Source organism: Austrofundulus limnaeus, unplaced genomic scaffold (assembly GCF_001266775.1).
Source record: "Austrofundulus limnaeus strain Quisiro unplaced genomic scaffold, Austrofundulus_limnaeus-1.0 Scaffold19, whole genome shotgun sequence".
NCBI classification, from domain to species: domain Eukaryota; kingdom Metazoa; phylum Chordata; class Actinopteri; order Cyprinodontiformes; family Rivulidae; genus Austrofundulus; species Austrofundulus limnaeus.
Genome location: NW_013952421.1, coordinates 1,063,018 through 1,083,992, shown reverse-complemented (window position 1 = coordinate 1,083,992; position 20,975 = coordinate 1,063,018). Strand labels below are relative to the sequence as shown.

General features: G+C 38.9%; 2 protein-coding genes across 3 annotated transcripts; one reads left to right on the top strand and one right to left on the bottom strand.

Annotated features, from left to right (window-relative positions):
- Window positions 1–3,236: 3,236 nt before the first annotated feature.
- ttc23 (tetratricopeptide repeat domain 23) lies at window positions 3,237–12,748 on the top strand. Of its 2 annotated transcripts, none has more exons than XM_014003532.1 (11): window positions 3,237–3,556; window positions 3,730–3,874; window positions 4,742–4,865; window positions 4,981–5,128; window positions 5,210–5,335; window positions 9,142–9,313; window positions 9,450–9,555; window positions 9,898–10,028; window positions 10,284–10,433; window positions 12,188–12,270; window positions 12,429–12,748. In XM_014003532.1, the coding sequence occupies exons 1-11, from the start codon at window positions 3,510–3,512 to the stop codon at window positions 12,484–12,486; spliced, it is 1,290 nt and encodes a 429-aa protein (XP_013858986.1). In that variant the 5' UTR covers window positions 3,237–3,509; the 3' UTR covers window positions 12,487–12,748. The 2 variants fall into 2 exon arrangements, with proteins under 2 accessions (XP_013858986.1, XP_013858985.1); XM_014003531.1 differs by having other exon boundaries at window positions 3,238–3,556; window positions 3,715–3,874.
- synm (synemin, intermediate filament protein) lies at window positions 12,668–20,942 on the bottom strand. The gene is made up of 4 exons (XM_014003520.1): window positions 19,711–20,942; window positions 17,435–17,559; window positions 16,333–16,412; window positions 12,668–16,236 (listed from the first exon to the last, which is right to left on the bottom strand). Exons 1-4 carry the CDS (start codon window positions 20,509–20,511, stop codon window positions 14,234–14,236), a joined length of 3,009 nt encoding a protein of 1,002 aa, XP_013858974.1. The 5' UTR covers window positions 20,512–20,942; the 3' UTR covers window positions 12,668–14,233.
- Between the last annotated feature and the right edge of the window lie 33 nt (window positions 20,943–20,975).

The following is a 20,975-nucleotide window of genomic DNA, read 5'->3' as shown; positions in this document are numbered from 1 at the left end:
CCCCCCCTACTCTGGACGCCAGCCTGACATACCAGACCTCGTTCGTTAGCGCATATTTTTACCCACCGTTACTAAATTAGGAAGGCAGAGAGGGAGCGCGTGGAGTGGGGCTGCCAAGGCAAGAAGAAGAAGGGTCTGATCAGGCCTGGGTTTGCTGAGGGCCCATGCCAACCCCACCAGCTTCATTAAGAGCCACTTGGGTTTCAGAAATAGAAGCCCAACCGGGGACCGGGGCCAGAAAAACAGAGCCCCGAGCGACCCAGCCAAAAGAACTCATGGGACAAACAAACAAATAAACGAGCCGTCTCATGGCCTGCCAGAGTCAACCGGCAGTAGCCATCCCAAGGAGCCAGCAGAAGTTATCTTAGGCAGCGTTGCACACAAAATGTGCCCTGCTCCCAGTTTGAAAGTGGTGACTGTACATCCTCTGCCAGACCAATACAGAATAAATTAACCTAGAAAACTGTCCCCGGGGACCAATTTCTCAAAGCAGCCACACACACGTTACTCCGTGCCTATTTGGGGTGGATACTGGGCACTGATGTAAGAAGGGATATTTTGACAAGTAAATGTACATTTCCTCTTCTTGCTGCGGGCGTACACTGTAGCTTTTATTATGCAGCTCATAATCACGAGGAACTTGGACTTTCCTCGTCATTTAAGAGTATGAGTATTCCATCTATATTTACTGTTAGTCAACTTTTATGCATCTATCATACAGGGTAAATTGTTAAATGCAGATACTGAGAGGGAAAGTATGTTTCTGGTGCCTATAATTTGATTTATTTGCATGGGATCTGGACAAAGACCCTGAGAGAAAAACCTTTTAATTTCTGGAAGTGTGGCCACGCACTAAAGTACTTTTTAAACAATAAAAGGGAGGACTGTCTTTCAGCTTCATTGTTCTCGGTCTCGTTTGAGTGGCACCTTTCATCTGAACACTACGTTGACTTCAGCCCATTTAACAGCAACCCTTTAAAAACTAATGAGCTATTAGCAGATGACTTTCAACAACTTAAGGGTCGGTTGTGGTTCCCCCACAAAATGCATTAGGATGCATAGATCTGCAACATGTTTTTAACTCAGAGCACTGTATAATAAGTAAAAAAAGAAAAAAACTTACTTTAATTTATGGCCTCTATAGTTCCTTCCCCTGATAAATAATAGTAAATGTGTTTAATAATGAACACATTGTCACACTGACCTTTTTACAGTTATTAATGCGCATGCGGGAAATCAAGCACCACACACCCATATTCATTCAGAGGTACCTGTTTTTTTAATTAACATTCATATCAAACGTACTTATAAATTTGTGTTATTGGTGTTTTACTCTGTGACAGTGAAATGTCCTGAACATGTACCATTGCCAGGTGTTGTAATGACTACAGAGCACACCTGAAACATAGGTCAATATAAATACTGTTCAATGTATTTCAAAAAATTAGAAGTAGGCATGAATATATCTACTCTATTGAAAAATAGTGACTTGAGCATGCACATTAAAAACTGGAAAAAGGTCAATTAAGGGGTCCAAGAGAATATAATCAAAAGGTAAGAAAATATACAAAGCTATATAGTATATCAATTTGTGAACATTCAAAATTCAATCCATGACTTTTTTAAAGAACACAATTATAATTTCTTCCTCTAGGACACTGTAAAACCCCCACAGACTAATGCTCTTATGTACTTATACTGACATCTTGTGATCATAAATGGTACTACTTTTTATTTTTTATTTATTTATTTATGTATTTATTGTATCAGAAGATATCCTGAATCTTAATCTATATGTGAGTACCTAATGGTTATGAAAGTACCACAAATTACCTGAACTGGTGCCTTGTTTTTTTTTTTTTTTTTTTTTTTTCACAATGGAAGCAAAGCAATAAGAATGTTTTAAGTTCCACACACTGCTTCTGTATTTGGTATTTGGTTTTGTTTTGAACATTTAAAAACAATTTGGGTCTTTAATTTGTTTATGTTAATCTGTTTACTCACTATATTTTGGAACCTCACCTTTTTTATTTTAATCCATGAGGACAATGCTGGGGACTACCAACAGAGGAGCACAAACACGAGATTTGTACATTTGTCTTAAAAGTCAGCATGAGCTGTGTGTTCTTGAATACACCTCACTTCTGGGTGTCCGGGTGTTTATCTTCCCTCTAGCAACATAAACACGTTGGGCCTTGTATTCCTTATCGGTTATTTATTAATACCTCAGTTGACCTATCTCTGAACTTATCAAAAATGAAAGTAAATCTGTGTCAGTAAGCTATTTAGTACAAAAATTCATAAACAAACAACATTTGAATAAAGATATTTTATTTACAGATGGGTCAGAATCAGGACACACCGGTGCAGCAGTGTATTTTCCATTCCATAACATAGAATTTAAAAAAAAGAGTAACAGATAATTTATCGGTATATACAGTAGAATTAGTAGCAATACTCATGAGTCTAGAATGGATTACTAAACAAAATGGTCAAAAATATGTTATTGCTTCTGACAGTATGGCAGCACTAATAAGCATCAAAACAAATAACTCTAAAAGGAAAGACATAATCAATCAAATTCATTTTATTCTTTATAAACTTGACTTAAGGAAAATATCAGTACATTTTATTTGGGTTCCAGCTCATGTGGGAGTGGAGGGTAATGAAGAGGCAGACATGCTCGCTAAACAAGCTTTGAAATGTAAAAATATTGATTACCGAATCCCATTAAGTAAAGAAGAATGCAAAATGATAATAAGTAAATATATTAAAAAACATCTGGCAGGAAAATTGGGATATAAATGATAAAGGTAGACACCTTTATAATGTTCAAAAACAAGTAGGAAAATCTAGAATAACAGAAAATAATTACGCGCATCAGAACAGGTCACACAGGCCTTAATAATTCTCTTTAAATTATTGTTAAACTTTTAACAAGGCTTTGTGATAAGTGTAATTCACCAGAAACAGTTCAGCATGTATTTATGGAATGCAATGCTTATGATTCAGAAAGGAAACAATTAAAAAAAAGAAATTAATAACATGCATATTGATTTTGTAATTGATAAAATTTTTGGAAGTAATGCCAGTAAAATAAAAGGTCCGATTCTAGCATTCTTGAGGGAAAAAAAAACAATGTTATTAGGTAGAATATATATATTTTTTTTCTGTTCATTGCCTGTTCACACTCCAGTCCAGCTGGTGGCGGTAATGCACCATCACAGTTGGCTTGCCAACTGCCAATAAACAAGAAGAAGAAGAAGACGTTGAGCTTCAGGAAGCAAGCAACGATCAACCAAGCTTCCAGGGTTTATTGTAAATATCCCAATATTCAATGGAAAGGGATGTTTTAGTATATGTAAGGCCCGACCTTAAGTTATTTTTGTGAAAAGTCACATGTTGTTGGACAGCGGCAGCAGATGCTAGGGTAGCTATTGTAGCGCGACACGCGCATTGTAACCACGGCAACCAAACAGCTTGTTGAGAATTTTGCAGCGTTTGTAAATATGGATGACAGTCAAGCAGGGACAGATTCACCAGTATCCTCGACTGGGTACGTTTTCTCCTTCCGTTCAGTCCAAAAACATGTTCGGTTATGTCTTCCAACCGACTTGCTCCAAACTAATTTCCCACCCCAAAACCCAAAAGTATTTTTTTCCCAATGTAATTTCTTCGAATTTGACAAACATGTTAATTAATGTATTACAACAGATTCTCTGAAAACAGGAGAACTACAACCAGACACAGAGATGTGTTTACTGGTCTCTGTTCAAGTGGACTGAGATTTTCCAAGGACTTTCTGATGATGCCTCCCGAAGAAAAGCTTAAATATTTTACTATTAATGCTCAAGACAGTGAGGACAAGCAAAGGGTAAGTATTAGCTACAACTGAAGGCCTTTTTGTTTTGGTTGATTTAAAGTTGCTCGGGATTAAATAGTGTATACAATATTTACATTCCAAAAATCGTCAAATACCACGTTGTTCAGTTTACTCAAACACACCTGGTTGGCAGAAATGGATGATTTTTTTTGTACAGAATTTGAAAAGGTTAATTGAATCACTGAGTCAGGTGTGTTGAGAGTAGAGAAACAAGGAAAAGATGTTGGATAGATGCCGTCCAGAACCTGACACCCCTGATATGTTCTTTTAATATTAGCACACAGGTATTAAGAAATTAATTAATTGACTGGGCCGATTTAGAAAGAGAGATCTTCCCCACTGTACTACGTTCGAAGGATGATAGCACACAGTTCACATCTCCCCCAATTATGAGATTATGTGTTGAAATGTTAGGTAAATTTGAAAAAAAAATATGTTCTTTTAATATTGTCTACACAGTACGATTGTCTAATCCTTCATGTCCCCGAGAGCCACAATCATGTATGTTTTACTTGTTTTCCTAATCAACACACCTGATTCTTTGATTAAATGACCTTGTCAAGTTTTGCAGACGCCTGTTAATCATCTATTCAATCAAATCAGGTGTGTTTTAGCAGAGAAACTCCTAAAATATGCAAAATAGTGGCCCTTAAAACCAGGATTGGACCCCTGATTTATGGAATATAAAAAATGTTATACATGTTTTCTTTGTCTCATTTGGATACTAAAATCCAAAGTTATTAAATTCACACCTTTTAAATAAATATACAAATTTAAAAGACCAGAACCGAAGTTGGACAAACTTTCCAATTTCAATAAAAAGATTCCAAGTCCAACAGTATTGTGTTGTGTGTTCAGTTTGACGCTTGCATCCAGGACCTGGTGCGATGTGTGGCTCTAACCAGGCTTGTTTATGGAGAGAGACATCTAAAACTTGCCCAGGCTCACGCCAGACTGGCTAAAGCATATTTACAGTTCAAAGGTAATTTAAAGATTCATTTGTGTCTGTAGACACAAATGTTTTTTTGTTTTTCTTGTGTGCAAAAGCCGAAAATCAAAAATTTCTACTCTTGTTTTTTTGTTATTGTGTTCCTCAGGTTGGGGGCTGCAGGCTCAGGAACACGTAATCAAAGCCAGAGACCACCTACCCGTCTGCTCTTCCTGCAGAGATGAAAAGCTCGACGTTCTCTTGTGTCTCCTGAGTGTGAATCTCACAGAAGGAGCTGCTTCACTTCTTACAGACAAATATCCTTTGCATTCGGGGCTCCCTGTGTCACACAGGACTGTGTGTACGGACAAATCAGAAATAGTTCTTAACATTTCTACTTTAGAGGAGGCAGACTCATCTTTACTCAAGGCAGAGCAAATCGTGGAGGAGCTTCATCAACAAGATGTTATTAACCAAGAAGAGAAGAGAGAAACTCGCCTGGAGATCAGCAGTGGTTTATACAGGTACTGTAGTGGAGAACAGGGCTTACATTTGTGAACTGAATTTAATGAGATCTGAAGTATTTCAGTTTACATGAGCTGGTTCTGATGCTTTTTTTCAGATTAATTTGGGTGTTTCATGTTTTCAGACCTGCTGTACGATGTTTAAGCTTGTTTACATTTGTTTTTAATAATAAAAAAGATAAAAGTAAAATGATTACAGTGAGAATAATCAGCCTCCCAAATGGAAAATGTCTGTTTTTGTTTTGTCTCTTTACAAAACTTATTGTAAGTTTGACCACAAGGTGGTGATGGAGTCCTGCAAAATTGCACAAAATCCTCTTTTGGGGCTTTTTTAATTTTAACTTTACAACTTGTTTAGTTATTATGAACATCGTTATTTCCCTTTTATTTTCTGCAGAAATTCTAACCTAAACTTTTCTTCACAATTATCCAGCACACTCTACAGGAAGCTACAGTGTTTTTTATGTTTTGTTTTGTTTGTTTTTTGTTTCTTTCTCTTCCACATGTTTATGTCAGGTTGCAGTGTTTGTAGTTTTAGCGAAGCAGTAGAAAACAAGGGGGTTAGTGGTATTTCTTGCTTATTTTCCTCTATAGGCCTTAAAACTGTTATAAAATATTGTTTTGCTTAAATGCTGTAACTTTGAGATTTTTTTCTCTTTTTTTTGAATATCTGTTGCTTTGTTTACTCCAGGCTGATGACAGCGTTATTGTGTTTATTTATTTATTTCTGTTTTATTATTTGTGATCTCAGGAGTCTTCTTTGGTGGCACCAAGGTTAGAACTACACGCTCAGGAAAAGATTAAAGAATTAAGGGATCAGGGTGGAGACGTATCATGTGCTGTGCAGACGGATGGTCTGTTTTTGGAACCATGTGGAGTGGCAGCAGAGGAAATAGCATCCGCTTGTCATAGTTCATGTCACTCCAGATGAAATTAGAAGCACAACTGGGAAAGAATGTAATGCAGTAATGTTTATTTAGACCCGTTTACCTTGGTTTTATATGTTGAAAGATCTGTTGGCTTTCTAAATGGGACATTTTCTTGAACTATACTCAGTGGAATTTGTAAATGATACCATCTTTATCTGGTTCAGAGAGTGTTTGTTGACATGCTGCGAGTAGTTGAAAAAAATGTGCAGACCCTGGCTGGTGATTTTAAGCTTGCTAAATCTCTTTTGTTGGTGGTGAGTAAGAATTTGGCAAGCTTCTAAAGCTCCGTCAGTCAGCACTGTTGTGTTTTGAGGGGAACATTCCCTCCAAAGCCTGGAATAGTGATGTAAGCTGTGGATCCTGGTTCAAACATTGTGCAGGGTTTTAGTTTTACTATCAAGGTGGGCTGATTTGATCACTAAGATGTGGTGTGCCTTTCAGTCTGCCTGTGGCTTTGTCTCAAATTCTACCTCTTTTGTATAATTTTTCTGCATTTGTTGCTTCAGATTTACGACTTTTGTCATGAATTTGCAGATGAAGTTGGCAGGTTTTACGTTCTGCTTTTCATAAATTATTGCTAGATGACAAATAAATTTAAATAAATGTCTTCCGTTAGAGTACTATCCTCCAGATTTTGGTAAGTGTCATCCAGAATTTGTGGTTTAAAAGACATGCAGTTTCTATTTTCTTAATTACATGGCTTTCATCAGTGTGAGTACCTTTTTTAATCAGAACTGATGTACAAAGAACTTTAAGTTAAAATGAAGCATTTTAAACAAAAGTAGCTTATTAACAAAGGAAACACTCTGCATATTATTTTGAAAATAGCTGGAAATGGAAGAAATATTCTAGCTAGGAATATAAAAAATTGTGATCTTCAAACCTAATATTTCTATAAAAATAAAGTTTTATTTTATAGCTTCTCATAATAAGAAATTACCAAAACTTTGCACATTTTTTAATCTAAAATGGACATTTTTGAACAAACAAATTAATACAAGGAACTAAAGCATCACTCCTACAGTTTTAAACTTGCAGTAGAAAACACATGTAACTACAACTTAATCAGGCAAAAACTTGACTCCCTTTGCTTCTTTGGAGTTGTTCATAGTAACAACAAAAAATTATTTATACTTAAACCCTTTATTGTCATTACTAACTGGATTGTGTACCTGTACAATTATCAGGGGATGTATTTAGTTTTTTAATACAAAATGCACCTGCTGTTTGTTAAAAAGTGTTTCTAAAACCTTTCTAGATTATTTTACTGGTTTACCAATGAAATTTAATCTTTTGGCTTTTAATACTTGACCACACTTGAGGGTTGCTTTTCAAAGCCAGTTAGATTGTAAAGAATTCCTTGTTACAGGTTATCATCAGTTTATACCTACACTTTATAATAAATATTATTTTAAAAACAACTTTTCAGTGAGTTTTATTAGAACAAGCAGTTGTATTTTCCCCCTCACTTTTTTTTTTTTTGACATTTTCTCAAATTTTCCTGAATAAAACTCAGCAAACGTATGTCAAACGTCTTCTGGAAACGTTTACAAACACTGTGTGGCTCGCTTGGCAGCACCTCTTCGAATCTTTCATTATATTCATTATATTCATTTCCTGCCTTGTGGACTGTACATGTGAGTAGAAAGTGGCATATTGCTTTTCTGGAAGCACACAAGGATGCAGAGTTAATAAGAAAATAGAGCAGTCTTGTCTCAGTCCATGAGGACTTGATGTAGAAACCTAGGTGTGCCAGCCAGAAAAGGATGTGAAACGTCTGCCCAGTGGACATTAAGGGGTGGGGAACCAAGAATCTCCGTCAGAACACTTTAGTATAAACTTAGATTCATGGGAAAATTTGAAGAAATGAGCTTTTGTAATGTTTCCATAACCTTTGCTGTTACTTTAAAGCGACTGAGCCTCAAATACCTAAAATCCGTGTGCTGCAGAGAAGTTGAGACTGCTGGTTCTCACACTGTGCTAAAATAAACCTTATACTACTAAAACTGCATTTTACATTTTGCTTTCAGGCTAAACTTTGAATTTGCAGTCAGATGGCTTAAAAATACTGAACTGTAGCGTGAGTTGTTGTAGTGCTTGATGGCGGTGAGCCGTTTGCCCTCTGAGGAAGACCAACCCTTTTACTGGTGAGCTGAATTAAATTTAGAGTCCATTAGACGGTTTGTCGTCGTTGCCACAGCAGCCTCATGGATCCAGAGTCCTTGTGTTGGATGATGCAGCCATCTTGTCTTTTTCACTCTCTGCTGTCACACTCCTTTTATGTAAGAAGAAAAAGCAACATTATTACAGGTGCTTTGCGCAGTGTTGGCTGGTTTTCATTCACTACCCAAAACATTCCCCAAGTTAGACATTGTGGAATAATATTTTAAACCCACTTAAATATAAAATCAGTGCTTTGAGTCTCAGGAGACGGTTGCAAATGTGAGTGGATGCAGTCCAAAGTGGCTAAAAAGCTTCATTTCCTGATGCAGCTATCAGGGTTCAGCTGCAACCAACAGCTAAAGCTTTTTCTTCTAGTTTGTGTCATATTTACTGCAGTATTATGAAACACATTCAGAGTGAGGAAATAACTGGCATCAGTTTGTATACTATAAACAAAAGAAACCATGGCAAAATACTAAACTGATATTGCATCTGTGCTGTTTTTAATTAATGTGACGCTTCATTTATCTCTTGGAGGAAAACCGACAGACACACAACAAACTGAAGAGTGTGTTTTCTGAACTTTTTCTTAGAGACCTTTTGTGAACTGAATAAATCAACATTTTAAATAGGGGCATTTTAGAAACTACTTTCTGATTTTTTTGTTTTGTTTTGTTTTAAGATGGCTCTCAGCTCTGTTTCCTCTGTTTTCAGGGTCTATAGGAGGCAGAACCGCCCAGAAGAGGCATTAAACCAGTGTAAAAAGTCTTTGCAGCTGCTCAAAGACTGCAATCAGCCCGAGAAAACTTGTGCCATCTATAAAGACATGGCTGCCACTGAACAAGACAGAGGTCATATGGACCGAGCTATAGAGCATCTCTCCAAGGCAGGAAACCACACACAAACACACAAACATTTATTTATTTTTTTTATTTAAGTCCCTATCAAGATGTGTCAGGTAATTTCTGTCTCGCCTTTGTTGGTACATGATCTGTCTTATTTCATATGGGTGTTTCTGCTAGGCTCATGCCATTGCTATGAGTCACAATCCAGAGGGGCTACAGGGGGCTCAGATCTCCCACAGTCTGGCCATGATCCTTTCTACTGCAGCAGAGCCCCATCACAATGGTGAGTTTATTCACAAACAGAGGCGAGGCCTGAGTGACTCACACAAGAGGCTAGGGTTTGACTATCTCATTGTCTTTTCTATATGACGGGTTCTTTAAGATGACATTATAGAAAGCAAACGTGCAAAAGCTTCATCGTGGGCCAAGTTCAGGCTTGTTCTCAATTTGAAGACAAATGTGAGATGAATGGAAGTTATAGAGCACATCTGGAAATGAAACAACTTTCTGACTTTGATCTTTTTGGTTGAAGTGAGAGTTTTCAAAATCAGGGATTCTGTCAAATTGTTGCTATGGTTGTATTAATTCTGTGTATTTTCTTTTTTTTTTTTTTTTGCTGTTCTAGATGCAGCTGCAGGTCAGTACTTTAAACAGAGTCTGAGTGCTTACAGGAGCTCTGTAGGCCTGCAGGATCCAGCTTTCCTCACTGCCCAGGATGATTTCTGTCGCTTTCTTCTCATTAATGGACAGCAGGAGGTAAAACACAATCATCATTATAAAGAACAATAAGAAAGTTCCAATGCTTGAGTTTTTTTAATGAAAAATAGAAATATTACACTTTACAAGTGTACACAAAATACACTTTTAGATTTTTATGTTTTATTGAAAGAAAGCATGGAAATTGAACCTTCAGCAAACCTTTCAGTCAAGTAGCATTTATTATTTATGGATTCATTTCATTTTGTGCCATCATCAAGATTTAATGCCTAAACATTGATTATATCATAACAGAAATGCATGGAGATCCAAAGAGCCTCTCTTGATTCTAAAAGAGCTGCATTTGGTGACCTGAGCGTTGAGGTAGCAGACACTCTTCAGCTGATTGGAAGTGTGGAGATGACAGAGGGCCAGATGAACCAGGCCCACAGAACCATGACAAAGGTAACCACATGTTGCATAGGACTGCTGTATGATATGACAGGATAATGTCCCTGCCAAACTGTTAGAGAAGGTTTTAATAAAAGGCCAGGAGTGGGGCAGGTTTGCATGCCTGCTGCAGAGATGTGGTGACAGGCCGGTCAAGAGGCCACACAAAAGAGTCCCTGTCATTTTGAGATGAGCTATTTCCACCATCTCTAAAGAGCTCAGTGTTATCAGAATTGCATGCTAATCTTGGAAGGGTTGCAGTGTGCAGAGCTTCCCTCTCTGGTGTTAAATATCACACAGAGTGACTTTGTGTTTCTTCAGACTGGTTTGAACCTGCCAGATGGGCGATGTAACTTTGGAAAGAGAAAGGTGCTTTGCTAAATTCAGTAACTTATAGATACTGACCCCAATTAGAGCCATATGCCAGTACGTCCCGTGACATTCGTGTATCTTTCATCAAATAAGCCAGGGGTGGGAAACTTATGGAAAGGACAACAATTTTTTGTTGACACTACCAGAGGGCCACATGCTGCACACTTACACAAATGTAATAAAACTTCTTTTTTTCTTTCTTTTATTAGAAAAAAAAACATTAGATTGGGGTCTCATTGGCAAGCTGGACTGAAGTCATCCAGCCCGCGGACCACCAGTTGCTCATCCTTGCAATAAGCATTTAACAAACATCTTTTTTTGGTAATTAAATATAGTTTTTATTATCCGTATTTTAATTGACATTCATGACATATTATATAATGAACAGTGGGGTTTCAGTCATGCTGTACGATTTCAGATTTGCCACGAGCTCAGTTCTCCCACCTCAGTAATATGCACAAGAAAAGGGCTATAGCTTTATTCAAGTAAAGACTTGTTTCTAAGTCTAGCACTCTAGTTGCTATGTTGCTTTGTTGTTGCTATCTGAGCTCAGAAGGGGGTCCAAGTATGACAGACCTATATCTGCACCCCATCCAACTTGTAACCTTTCCGAAGTGTCTTTACCCCCAGGCGGATATGTCAGGGTTTTAATTTGTTTACTCCTGTCATCGTGGCACCACTTGTACTCTGACTGAGTAACCTTGCGTCTCTAAAAGAAAACAACTTGCTTTTACAGTGGATACATGACACAAGCGGTACTAAAAACAAAGAACAATGGTGCACAGAGACACATGAGACTTTTCCCTCTTTCTTCCTGTGAAGTACAGATGAAAAAAAGGCCTTCCATTACATCAGCCATAGCAACAGTGAAAACATCCAAGAGGCCAGATGGATGTCTTCCAGATTACCCTTGTTTTGCTTTCCCCAGTGAAGAGGAAAGCTGTTCCCTCCCTCTTTCCTGCTTTAAACATTTGCTTCTTGTTATTTGTGATGATTTCAGAAAAGAGAAGGCAGTTTTTTTCTCATGTTGTGTCAAAATGTGCAATCATCTTCATATGTTTTAAGTTTTCTGTGCTTGGAATTTGGAAATTTTCATGACATCGTAGATTTCAAGCAATTATAGCTTGTTTTTCATATGTGGCCATGTTACATACAATATATTCTTGAGGTGTTGATTTTGTGCACTCATCAAATTTCTGGCCGATCCGTTTTGTTTTACTTGACACTCCAGAGTTATCGGCACAGGTGTTGTCTATCACTCGGACTGCTACAGTGGTTATTTTGGTATGTTTAGTGCATCCAAATGTTGCTAGGATGTGTTTCATCCTCTCTGAGTATAAGTTGCTCTTCTCGTCTTCGTCCTATCTCTCTCACTGTTTGTGTGTTTTTAATTTTAGTGCCTGAAGATTCAGAGCTTGTTACACGGTCCTCAGCACAAGAAAGCAAAAGCTGTGCAGAGAGCTGTGGACATGCTGGAGAGGTAATCAGAAGAGATGTTACATTTACAGCTAAATCGAGTTTAACATACTTAAATTTACACAGCCAGTCAACAACCTTTTTAAGTATTAGTATTTAAAAATAGACTGAAGAATATATTTCATGTTTTAGTGACGCAATCATTTGTTATTTGGTTTTCAGGACAACAGAGGTGGTCGAGAGGCAGCAGAGACAAGCCAGAAGGAAAAAAAAAGTCTGACACATTTACAGTTATACCATCCAGGGGTAACAATGAAAAACTCCATGTCTGACTAAAATGTTGGTTTGAGTCATCAGATATAAATATGCATTGATTTGTAAATAACTCTACAGAGAACCACTTTTTAAAATCAGTTTGTATTTTCTGTTATGTAATGTGAAAGAAAAACTCGAACCAAACATTCCCACAGTATCTTTTAATGATGTAGTATTCATCCATTTTAGCCAAATTTTTTCATTAAACAGAAATTATTCAAACAAAAGATGCTTTGTCCATTCCACATTCATTAAACATTGTCTCAGTTTTTATATATATCAATAGATTATATTAAATTGTTTATTCTTCAAATTGGCACATTATTCAAATAACAGTTGAAAGAATGTAGAATTGTTGTATCTGCACCTAAACACACTGAATGCTTCTAAAAACATTGCATCACATGTCTCTGAAACACAGATTGCGTTTGTGTGAAATATTGCATTTTAGTGATTTGTAAAAACACTCGTAGGAAAAGTTTAAAAGGTCTAAACATATCACCAGACTGAAGTCACAGTGTTTCACTTCTGACTTTGCAAACAGTACACAACACAACAAACCTTAGTGAAGACTTGGTGCCACTAAGCCAATGAGCCGAAAATAGTGTCGGTCGTAAATACACTCTTCGGTCAGAGCAAAGTTGAAATCTGTGTGCCAACACTGTGATACTGAACAAATGTGAACAAGCAAAACAGTGCCGCAACCAACCAACAACAAAAGCAGTTCGCTTACATTTTTACCATTTTCACTTTCTGCAATCCAACTTTTTTTCCCAGAGTTTTCAAATTTACTTTTAATTTTGAATGTCTGTACTATAGTTTTAAATATTAATTTCCAAATTACCTATTAAAACCTAAATGTTCACTGGTTATGCAAATATTGTACTGTAACTTGTAAAAATATACATTACCAAAAATGTTTAGGCTGCTAAAATTGGTTGAATAAATGTCTTAGTTTCACAGTTAATGAAAAATACACATCTTATGTTTATAGAGATATGCAATCTAGAATATTAAGCAAAGTTAGTTTATGCCTTATTGACTAAAATACATAGTTTTCCCTTTCCCACAACAGTCTTTAACTACAAGCTTTACTAGACTCTCTATATGTTAGTGACTTCTTCCTAAATTAAACATTTTTCAGCATTTTATATGTACTGACATCATTCTGTTTTGTAAAAGGAGCCCAAGGCACAAAAATGGTTGAAACTCCAATCTGCAAATGTAGCAGAAGCACCTCATGACTCCATGTGACCTGTGTTGGTCTGCATTAAATGTTGATCCAGACGACTCAACATTATGGTAAATGTCTTTGTGAAAGAATGGCTAAGCTGATGGTGATAACTAAAATATCTGTTGTTCAAACTCAGCAGAACAGTTTAAACTAACAAAAAACTTACAAAAAATAAACAAACCTTATTTGGAGATAACATGGATGTGATGTGAAGATCAAATAAAGAAACATGTATCAGCACTTCCAGCTGTAAAACATCACCGCAGCATTTAGATATTTCATCCCTAGCTTCATCTTATTTGTTAGTGCTCTGTGGTTTGATGAAAGCTAACTTGGTATTGTAAAAGTGCACAACTTATTTAGATACCTTTGCTTGCAGACATAATCAGCATTGTGTTGATTAGAACTGGTATTACAGCTTCACGTCTGTTGCATTAGATTAGCTGCTTGAAAATGTTTTCTGAATATTTTGCTTCCTCTAGTCTAAAGGGCCTTCAAGGAAAACTGTTGCAACTCGTTTTTCATGAGATACCCTCACTGGGGATTCCAAAACGTGAGGCTGCAGCTCCTGCTCTGAGCTTGCCTCAGCTTGTCCGCCCTGACCATCCGTTTGAAAAGTGAAAGAGGACTCTGATGGCTCCAGTTTGATGTGTTTTTCAGTGATCTGAGATGAAGAAGCTTCAGTGTCACCGAAGCCTTCAAAATCCCCAAAATGAGCAACCTCCTCCTCTTCTTCGGAAACTCTGATAGTGTACCCAGCTCCTGACCCACCCTGGAAGGCTTTTTCGATATCCAAGTTAGACGCTCTTAGAGCTTTCATGATCTGCTCTTCAGAAATATCGTCTCCTTCCTCCAGCAGTCCAGATTCTTCAAGGGATTGAGAGACATTTAGCTCTGCAACTATCGTCATGGTTCCATTGTTGCTTGACTGTTCAACTTTTCTGACCTCCACATTCTCTGGACTTTCTCTGCTCAGTTTTGTGAGGAAAGAAAGTTCCTCTTTCAGAGGACCCGACACTGAACTTTGTAATGTCTCCAGAGCTCCCTTCAGCTGCTCTTTGGGCTCCAAGGAGTCCTCTCTCAGGAACTCAAGCACCGATTCTTGCACTATAGGGGAAACACGAACCTCTTCTTCAATGATGCACTCTGGAAAATTCTCTTTGGGGAATGAGGGTTTTCCTGACTTGTGTTTGTCACTTTCCTCTACAATCACGCTTTGCTGGGGAAGGCTCTCATCTTGATAATACCTTTCATCTGACAGGTCATCTACAATGCCATAATGACCATATGACATTATCCCTCCACCCTCCTCAGATTCTGATAGGTTCTCATCCGGTGTGGACACAAAATACTCGTGGAACTCTTGATCTTGGGAGAACTGTGGAGATTCACTTTCTCTAAAGACCTCCTGAACTTGCACAAATCCACCACTGGACTGGTTTCTGGCTCCTTGGGAGGATACCATCTCTTCAGTTTCATGTTTTTCTTCTTGATGAACATGATGGTCTATCTCCTCAATTTGAAAGTATGTTGACGGCTCAGTAAAACTACCGATAGATTCTTTTTCCCCTTCAACCCGTAGCTCTTCATCACTGAGAGACTCGATGGGTTCCTCGATGATTTCCACTTTGACAGACTTATTTTCTAAGTTTTCTCCTTGAATACTGCTCAGCAAATTCTTAATCATGCTTCCTGTTGCTGTATCCTCTATGTCCTCTAGTGACACTTTCTTTGCACCTTGGTTCAGAAGTTCTTCCAGGGCAGAGCCCTCAGAAACATCCAGCTCTTCCTCCACCTTAGACTCCAGAACAATCTTCGTCTGGGTGGTGCCATCGTCCTGCTCATTTTTTTCCACATGGTAACTGACCTTTGAGTCTCCCGATGAACAGGCCTTATCCTCTAAACCTGCTGGTTTAATCACTTTCTCGATAATCTCCTCTACTGATACAGAGTCTAGTATTTTTTTCTCAGTTGAGCCTGGGAAAGACTCTGCTCTCTCTTTATCTTTGAACTCATCACGATCACTGCCTTTCTCTTTCTCATCTGACACTTGCCTTTTGCTTTCTGTCTCATTTTTTGTGCTGAGGCTCAACTTTGGCAGTGATGTCACTCTTACTGATTTGTTCTCAGTTGTAGTGCTGATCTGGCTTTCCTCTGATACCTGTTTGAGTTTCATAATTTGCTCCTCTGCCACATTTTGACTCTGACCAAGTTGTTTATCTTTGGTGGCGGTGGAAGCAGGGGCTGGAGCGGCAGCCCGAGCTTTGTTGAACGAGATCATGTCCCTTCTGGATGCCGGGCTCTGATGGCGAGCTCTCTCTGCAGCTGAAATAGGAATGTTCCTGGAGGGACTTATGGACCCAGAAGAAGGCACGGGGGATCTTTTCAGGTTTGCTGGTGATGTATAATGGAAATCCATATGTTGCCTTGTGGTTAAGGTAGACATTCTTGGAGTGCGGGTTTGGGCAGGCAACTTGATATCTGAAGCATAAAAAAATTAGTATTTAGTCTCTGTTAACTTGGTAGAATCTAGTTTTGGAATGTTTTTATTGTGATTACATAAGTTCAATATAGTACCTATTATTCTTTCCCTCTGATGTTGATTCACCCTCCTGTGAGCATCATGCAGACCAACACTTTCTCTTTCCAGGAGAGTCCTATCAGAGACAGGAGAAGACAAAATTTTCTAGCAAATGAACCAGGGCATTGTCTTAGTAGAAATAAAATAAAAGTAAAAAATAATTACCTCACAAAATGAAGCACGTCATTCAGTTCTGCCATTTCAACCCCCTCAAACTAAGCTCAACTGGCTTACAAGATTGTATGAGTCCTGAACGTGCCCATATAAGGTAGCAAACATCAAAAGCAGATCAAGATATACGGTTGTCAAAACTTTGTTGTATTTAGCTTAAAAAGCTCACCTCTCCTTGACAAACAAACCCAAGTCCCTCTATAAAAGAACAACCTTTCTGGAGAGTGCCTTTCCAAAGACTGATCTAAAAATAACACGGACAGTGATGGGCTGGCCTGGCCGGACTCTTCTCTATAATGAATAGGCATGGCAAACACAAACTCGTGACACTTGTAAAACAAATACAACTGCTACATCTGAGTGACCCACCCACCCCCACCCCTATGTAATCCAAAAATTCAAAACCAACCAAACTTCCTAGTCAAGAATACACATGATCATGTAGACTGTTTTTACAGTATCTGTTAATTTTTTAATTCCATTGAGGTCATTTTATCTGCCTTGCGATATGAGACAAGGGTGATCACAAAAATATACTTTGTTTATTGATGATTTTGGTAAAAAATCAAAAAAGGTTTAAAGCAAAATTTCTATGCAAGCACAGAAATAAATTCATTTTTAAGATTATTAATTCAGGAAGTGGACAACTGATTCTTTTTTTATTATGGAATAAATAAAAAACAGGTTGAAGCTAAATTTCAACAGTCTTTTTATAATTCATATAAAGCAAACTTCCTGCTTAAACCCAGAAAATTATTATAAAACTGTGTTTCTGTTTTATGTATTCATACACTCAAATAAATTTAAAATAAAGCTTTCCTTAGTTAATATTTCAACTCAATTTGAGTTAAAATAACTTCAATAGCTTTCATAATGTCCTTGCTTTTGTTTCATTCGACTGGACAACAGAAAACAAAAACTGATCACCTGTAAGCAGCCACCTCCATGCCCAGATCCATCTTCACCTGAAGAAGGTGCTGATGTTCTCTCATCTTTTCTTCCAAAGCACCAAGCAACACATTCCTCTCATGCTCGAGCTGCTCGATAATCATCTAGACAGAGAAAACTTGTTATAGTTATAATCTTTATTTGTCACATTGAATTCCATTCTCTTATTTTACTGAAGACTATTTAGTGACAAAGGAAGTCATGCAGAGGGAGGTCATCACAATCTTTTCTAACTGGCCTCCCTGCTTCCAGCCTCCACCACTTTTAGGAGACTAATAAGGATTTATCAGTCTGACAGCTAATCGGTTTAAGTGGCTGCAGTAATCCAGCGACTGTAAATCTAGAGACGGCCAGCCAGTGAGTCAGTCCTTTTATGCACAGTTCAAATATTGCCTTTTAAGGTGTATTTGGCCGTTATGGGAACTCAAATTCTTATTGATAATGTGAGAGAAGTATTGGCCCCCTTAAAGATTTCTTCACTTTGTTTTGCTTTTCTTCATATCCCATTTATGTGTTTCAGATCAGAGAACCATTTTAATATCAAAGATAACTTGAGTAACTACAAAACAGTTTTTAAATAGATTTAATTTATTAAGGAAAAATGGCTTTCCAGCTCAACTTGGCCCTAAGTGACATTTTGTCATCTCCTTGTTAAATCATGATTTAACAGTGATCAACCATATTTTTTTGAAAGCTGAGTACAATCTCACTGCCACATCCAGTCCTGATTACTGGTTTATCACATCTTTAATCCATAAATGGAGAAAACATGGAACAAATGTGGATCTTCCCAATATCCAAAAATGACTCCACGGCCTCGCTGACGACTCATCCAGGAGGTCCCAAAAGAACCCAGAGCAGCTTCTAAAACCCTGCAGGCCTCACCTCCTTCAGTTAATAGAGTTCATGATTCGACAATAAGAATGAGAGTGAGAGAGCAAAAAGGGGAGTGTTCAGGAAATCACTGCTCAACACAACCAAAGGACGCTCACACATGTTATAATAAACACTTTGACGGACCATTCCCAAAGACTTTTGGAAAAACATTCTTTGGATGGACTAGACAAAACTGGACCTTTTTTTGAAGGTGTGTGTCTTGTTATATCTGGTGGGGAACTAACACTGCATTCCAGACCACCATGTCTGGGGCTGCTTTGCTGCGTCAGGACCTGGACGACTAATCGATGGAACCATGAACTCTGCTCTCGACCAAAAAAATCTTGGAGAAAGTCCGGCCAACAGTTTGTTCCCATACTGCAGAACTTAAGAGAGCTTGAGCTTAAGTTTAGCTACAATCAAAGAACACCAGCAAAACTCATTTGCAGCCACATATCCTGCTTTTAAATCATTCATTTGGGGTCTATATAAACTGGAACTGCAATGCTTTGGTCTGAATTCCTTCTTATTGTAACTCAACAAGCCCTTCGTTTGCCCCTTTTCTGAGATGTGTCTCAGATCAACTCGTTTTGATACTGTTTCCAAAGCAGGCACTTCACACCCTGCCCCCCTCCACCTGCCAGAGTGGTGCATTGTTTGATAGAGGGGTTTACGACTATATAGTGGCGCAAAAACTTATTTAAAAATTAATTAAAAGATGTCAATAAGGGAAGATCCAGCTTACATGTTGGACCCAGAGTCTGACCCAGATGAGAGGAGAATGAAGACAACAGAAGTTCTGTCGCAAAGTCTGTCATGTAATAGTTTAGAAACTTCATAGAAAATGGATAAAACTGAACAGAATATAAAGCTATATCGCATCGGGAGAACCTTAATTACATTTTTTCTGCACTCCTCTAATAAATAAAAAAGTGATATGTCCCCTTGAAATTTACTGCCAGTTATTGCAAATGATTGACTGCAACTGTCAGAAAATAACCAGTTATTAGATTTAGGAAATGAGGTTTAGAAATCAGTTAAAAACTGCCTTTTGTGTTTCTTCTGGTCATCTCTGTATTGTTTTAACATTTGTCTTGATCTCAAACATGCAAGTGGGAGCAAAAACAAAGGAAGTGTAACAAGGAGTGAGTACCTTTAAACTTTAAAGATGCCATATAAATTCAGCGTTTAAGCCTAGACTGGAATGTAAGCTTTTTGAGGATTGTTTGGAGTTAGGAAACAGACGATTAATAATTGATCCGTTGCAGCTCTGGACAGCTGCAGTCCGTCAGTGGGTGTGGCAGTGGGGCTCATATGGACAAACACAACAGGTCTGCATTCCCTGAAGCACATGCACGTTTAACTGCACTCTTCCTCACCTGATGTTCACCCAGGTCCACGCGGAAGTGCTCCTGCATCTTCGTCAGCTGCTCCTCCAGTCGCATTTGAACCTGGCCATGTTTTTCCGCCTCCGCGCGCAGCTTATCCAGCTGCGAGGCGTACAGCATCTTCTCCCTCTGCAGGTCGCCCAGCCTCGCCTGGTCCGCTTTGATGGCGAGCTCCATGCCCTCCACCTGCTGCTGGTACATCTCGAACGTCTCCACCCAGCCTTCGGACAGATCGCGGGCGTACTCCTGCACCTCCTCCACGGAGACCACGGAGGGGCCGCGGTAGGTCTGCGTGACGAGGGGCGCCGCCCGGGACTCCACCTGACGCCGGAGAAGGCTCACCTCGTGCTTGTGCGCGCCCTCCAGGCGTTTGTACTCGTTTTGAAGCTGGGCGAGCCGCTGCTGGAGGTCGCTGTTGATTTTGTGAGCTTGCCGGAGCTCCGACTCGCAGCCTCTCAGCTCCCCGTCGATGTCCCGACACACCTCGGTCTGTTCGCTGCACAGACACCGGGCCGTCTGCAGCTCTCGCCGCAGCTTCTCCCCCTCCATCTCGGCCCGGGACTTCTCGAAGGACAGCTGGTCCACCATTCTCCGCAGGTCCCGCACCTCCGCCCTGCACTTCTGCTCCCATTGCTCCGTCCCTCTCACCTGCCTCAGCTTACTGAGCTCAGCCAGGAGATGCGCGTTTTCATCTTCCAGCTGCTTGGTTCTGGACAGATAGCGGGCGAGTCTGCTGTTGAGCTCTTGCAGCTGGTGTTTTTCGACTTCAAAAGTTCTCTTAAAAGGAAGCATTTTAACAAAAATGTCCCTGCGTTAGTTTCAGGCGTTTGTTTTAATCTGGTGTTGTTTGCTCGTGAGTCTTAGGTTAGAAGTGTGATGTAATTTTGCGATCAGTCCCCTTTGACAAGTGCAGGAGGAGGGCGGGTCCTGAATGCATCACAGCGTCCCGCGCGTGAAGGCAGTGTCCCATCTGCAGATGTGATGCTGCATTCAAGTGCTGTGCGATTCCGCTCACTATAACCGAGCTCTGATTAGTGAAGAAAAACATTTCAAACGATTGATGGTTATTAGTTAATAAAGCATATATCTACCAATAGACTTATTCTTAAATTTCTTTTAATCTAAAAGTATGCATTCCTTCTCCAACACTTACGAGTTCGCTTCACGCTGCAGACGAAAATCTGTCATTTCCGTTTCTTTTGACACACACACACACACACACACACACACACACACACACACACACACACACACAC